Below are 4,694 nucleotides of genomic sequence, written 5' to 3' on the forward strand. Positions count from 1 at the left end.
AAGGAAGGAAGAAGAAAAGGAAGGAAAGAAGGAAGGAAGGGAGGAAGGAAAGAAGGAAGGAAGGAAGAAAGAAAGAAAGGGAGGAAGAAAGGAAGGAAGGAAGGGAGGAAGGAAGGGAGCAAGGAAAGAAGGAAGGAAGGAAAGAAGGAAGGAAGGGAGGAAGAAAGAAAGGAAAGGAGGAAGGAAGAGAGAAAGGGGGGAGGAGACAGACAAGCAACACATCCAGTACCAGGAGCTCATGAAGATGGAGGTTCTGTAGCCTCTACCCACCAAGGAACACCTCCTCGGATGGGAAGATTCAGACCCCCCAAATCACATGAGTCTCAGTGTATTTTTTTGGTTTCATTTCTTTGGTTTCCCAGGACCTCTAACAATAGTTCCACTGTCAGGGCTCTTCTCAGAACCCCTTCTAGTTGCGATGGCTCCCCCTGCCCCCCTACCTCAGTCTGGGCTTCACACCCTCCTCGGTATGGCTGCCTCTGGGATTCCTGTCCATGCCTCTGCCTTCCTCTAGGCCCTAATCCGAACTTGTTTGACCTCAATAACTGCTGGAGGATACAGGGAAAAGGGATGGAGGGGAGGGGAGAGAGAAGGGAGGGGCGCTGGAGGGGGCGGGGCTGCATCAGACAGACATGTCCCAGACACAGGTGATTTACAAGGATACTGTCTCCCTAGAGCCTACTCTTGAGTCACCTAACCTCCCACTTTCTTCTTCTGGAAACTTTTTGAACATTCTTGAACATTCCCTGAGGTCAGCACTAGGGCAAAGCTGTGTGTGGCTCCCTAGGAGCCGGGCCGATCGGAGAAAGGTGCTGCAAAGGAGTGGGACTTACTGATGGATGGCCTGAAGGAACTTACGCTGGTGTTTCCGAACCCGGCCTTGGTCTGGCTTCTTCACTAGCCTGGTATGTTTGTAGATGAGCCATGTCTCCCTGAGAACATTTGCAGCGGCGTTTTTGACCTGAGGATCAAAAAAGAATATTAAAGGGTTGTAGCATTAGGAAGATTAAGAGCCACTGTTTTACACAGTCTTATGTAGCCCAGGCTAGCTTCAATCTCACTATGTAGCTGAGGCTGGCCTTGTCTGTCTGCCTCTGGCTTGAGTGCTGGGATGATAGGCACACACCACCATGCCTGGTTTGTGTGGTCCTGGGAGGGAGGGAATCCAGGGCTCTGTGCATGTTCGGCAAAGAGTTCCGGCCCCTCATTTTATACACGGGAAACGGAAGCACAGGAAGGGCCACGTGCAAACACTTAGCGGCTTTATCCAGAGCTGGGAATGCAGTCTGGCCATGTCCCCTCTATGTGCTGCGGACACGTGGACACCGGGCTGAGCCTGATGCCACTTTGGAACAGCTATGGTGGGTGGTGATCCGCAAAGACAGGAGTGGCCTGCAGGTGCCTCACCCGCTTGGTGAGCTGTGTGTCCATCATGAAGTTGTGCACATGTTTCTCAGCCTTGGTGAGTTCCAACTTCCGGGCCACGACAGCCACCACGAGTGCAGTGCATCCTGCTCCCTGTGTATGATGGGAGATGCATGTCAGAATCCCAACCCAGCCAGGCACACCCTCCTCCAGGAAGCCCCCCCAGTGTCCTGGCCCCTCTGGATAGGAGGAGGAGGACATGAGAAGTTACACAGGAAACCGGGAGCCCTCAACACCAAGAGGTGCCATCAGGCCATGGAGGGAGGAGGCAGGTGCTGAGCCTGCCATGATGAGCCTGTCTTAACTCTGGTCGGGATTAGAGTCTGTAAGGACCAAGAAGGCTCTTTTCGGGAAAAGCCCCATGGACGAGGCCAAAGCAACTTGCTGGAAGTTCTGGAGGGAAAACTCCAGAGTCGGGACAAAGAATAGGGAGAAAGATCCGTGCAAAAGCATAAAAGAGCAAACAGATGTCACACAAACGAGTCACCCAGGCCTGACTCCCAAAAGGCCAGAGGAGAACACCAAGGTCCCAGCTGCTCAGGAGGCGGAGGCAGGTGGAACCCCAGAGTCCTGGAGTGCCAGGATCGTAGTAAGATTGTCAAAAACTTAGTGGCTGGGTACCGTGGCTCGGGGGTGGAGCCCCCTCAGGGAAGGGCTGGGGGCGTGGCTCAGGGGTGGAGGTCCTCTCTAGATCCCCCCTCGGGGCGTGGTTGGGGCGTGGCTTAGGGTGGAGCCCGGCCTAGAAACCCCTGGTGAGGATGTTGCTCCAGCTGCTAGTTAGAATTTTCTGAAAGGAGTCATGCTTTTAAAGCTATGTCCATTAAGGAACTATGGTTAACCACAGAACTTTCTGGAAGGGATCTGGCCCATTAGGGAATGTAGTTTTGTATTCCCTCCAGGCCACTCTGGGCTGGAAGGCTTCTGCTCTGTGCTCTGGGAGAGTGGGCCAAGGCCCATCCTTGTTCCTCCTCTTTTCTTGGGTGGAACATGGCCAGGTGAATTAGCCAAGAGTCCATGAAGCCTTTTAGGGGAGACAGGGTCACAGGAGCTGGGCCCGGCAAGAGCCAGCTAAGCTTTGTGTGGTTGAGAACTTCTTACTTTTAGTTTAATTTTGTTTTGAAACAGCACCTCTTAGGGTAACCTAAACTGACCTGGAAGTGGCCATCCACCTGCCTCAGCTTCCCAAATGTTGGGATGACCGGCATGTGCTACCATGATGGCTGCTGATCCTGTTTTTGCAAGATTATTGTGATTCAGCAAGAATGGTGTACAGTGGCTTAGAAAACTGCTGCTTAGCCTGTACTAGTGTTGTCTAGCCTGTGCTGCTGCTGGCTAGCCTGTGCTGGTATTGGTGCTTGTCTTTAATCCCAGCACTCAGGAGACTGAGGCGTGCGGATCTCTGTGATTTCACAGACAGCCAGGGCTATATAGTGGAGACTCCCGTATCAAACAAAGACAAGGAAACTGTTGCTTAAATCAGCAGGAAAGGAATCTGATGTCCCAATTGGACCACAACCACCAAAAGTGACAGCTGAGGATCCTTCCTCCTGGCTTCCAGAGTCACTACAGATAAAGGTTTAGAGGTGCCAACGAGCCACTTGGGCTCCCTGAAGTCAGATATGGTGTCTCCCAAGACCTCTAAGCATCTCCAGAATTCCCTAGACAAACCCTTCCAACACTAGAGCCAGACTTGGGGTGCAAGACAGGGGCTCTGCACTCACCATGATGCCAGTGAGTAGGCACACGCCCTTCCCACAGTAGGTATGCGGCACCATGTCTCCATAGCCGATGGACAGGAAGGTAATGGAGATGAGCCACATGGCTCCCAGGAAGTTGCTGGTCACTTCCTGCTTATCATGGTACCTGGTGTTGGGGGGGACAGACAAGACTCATCATTCCATGCTGTCCCACAGTCTTCATGCATCACATCCCTAGGGATGGGGACAGGATGTTGGGGCGCATTTCCCTGGTTGCTCAGGGACTGAGGTGAAGGCTAGAGTGGGGATACCATGCCCTGCTCCCCCTCCATGGTCCTTCTAGACTCTCCCTTCCCTGACACCCATGCTTCAATCTACCATGTCTACCCTCTCTAACCCCCACAGCATGATCAAGGATGGCCCAAAGGCACAGCCACACAGAAGACAAGCATGTAGGGTAGACACTAGGAAGAACTTCCCACAGCAGAGCCAGTGAGGCCTGAGGAAAGAGGACTGGGGAAGACAGAAGGCCAGAGGTGGCTGTGGTGTAAGGAGGGGGAGGGGTACTGAGGAAGGTGGGAGACAGGGTACAGAGGCACATCACTGTCCCCAGCCTGAGGCCTTGGGTGTAGAAAGGGGAGGGCACCAGACAGCAGAGCTGGATTTGGGCCTCTGGGGGAAAGGCAGCCTGAGACCTCACCTACTAGAGCTGTGGAGACTGAGCACCTGACAGGGACAGGAACTGCTCAGGCTTGGGGGGGCATTGATGGGGGCAGGGAACTTGCCCACAATCCCAGGCTTCCCCTCCATGGTACTGCAGTTAGTGTTGTTGTTGTTGTTTTGTAGGCCATGCTGGCCTCAAGCTTGCTATGTACTTAAGGATAACCTCCTGCCTCCATCTCCCTAGTGCTGAGATGACAGGCGTAGTCCCCATGCCAGACTGCAGCTACAAGGTGACCCAGGTGCAGGGATGGGGACGTGCAGGTGGGGACAGGGCCATGGGGGGTAACAGGAAGGCAAGGTGGCAAACAGCAGAGCCTGGTGTTGAGACAGGCTGCGGCTCCCCAGCCCAGAGCAGAGGTGCATCGAGGGTCCTAAGGGTCCCCTTCTTATCAGTAAGGTGGAGCTACAGGAACTGTGGGCACATCAGATCCCTGAGAGCCAGCCTGACCCCTAGAAGGACAGAAGTCTCCCACCAAGGCCATTCCTGCACAGAGCAGATGGACCTCATACCCAGCAAGGCACTTCTGTGTGACGAGGTCCAGCTACACTGTCTCTGCTCAGTCAGGTCTGCAACCCCTGGCAAATCCTTCAATTCCCAAGGACTCAGTCTCCTTCTCAGGGACTTCAAGGGGCATGCCAACATTTTCTCCCTCACTCTACACCCCCAGCCAGGCCTGTGAGTGATCTGAGACTTCTGGTCTCCAGAGCTGACAAAGACCTTAGACTCTGGGTGTTCCTTTCTCCCAGCCAGGCCCAACCTGACTGCCAGCTCCCCTCCCTCACAGGTAATCTTAAATTCTCAGCTGGTGGGACCTCAGGGGTATCTGGGTGGCTGAGCAATGGGAAGAG

The 4,694-nt window shown here is 53.9% G+C and overlaps 1 protein-coding gene across 8 annotated transcripts in view; it reads right to left on the bottom strand.

The window, feature by feature from the left end:
• Positions 1 to 4,694, bottom strand: part of Kcnn1 (potassium calcium-activated channel subfamily N member 1) — a 23,819-nt gene that overhangs the window by 4,726 nt on the left and 14,399 nt on the right. For all 8 annotated transcript variants that reach the window (XM_031340182.1, XM_031340183.1, XM_031340186.1 and 5 more), the window contains 3 exons: positions 3,147 to 3,288; positions 1,408 to 1,518; positions 834 to 961 (listed from right to left, as the gene is read on the bottom strand). In XM_031340182.1, coding sequence (XP_031196042.1) covers positions 834 to 961; positions 1,408 to 1,518; positions 3,147 to 3,288 — 381 coding nt within the window. The remainder of the gene's footprint in view (positions 1 to 833; positions 962 to 1,407; positions 1,519 to 3,146; positions 3,289 to 4,694) is intronic.

Source organism: Mastomys coucha, unplaced genomic scaffold (assembly GCF_008632895.1).
Source record: "Mastomys coucha isolate ucsf_1 unplaced genomic scaffold, UCSF_Mcou_1 pScaffold22, whole genome shotgun sequence".
NCBI classification, from domain to species: Eukaryota; Metazoa; Chordata; class Mammalia; order Rodentia; family Muridae; genus Mastomys; species Mastomys coucha.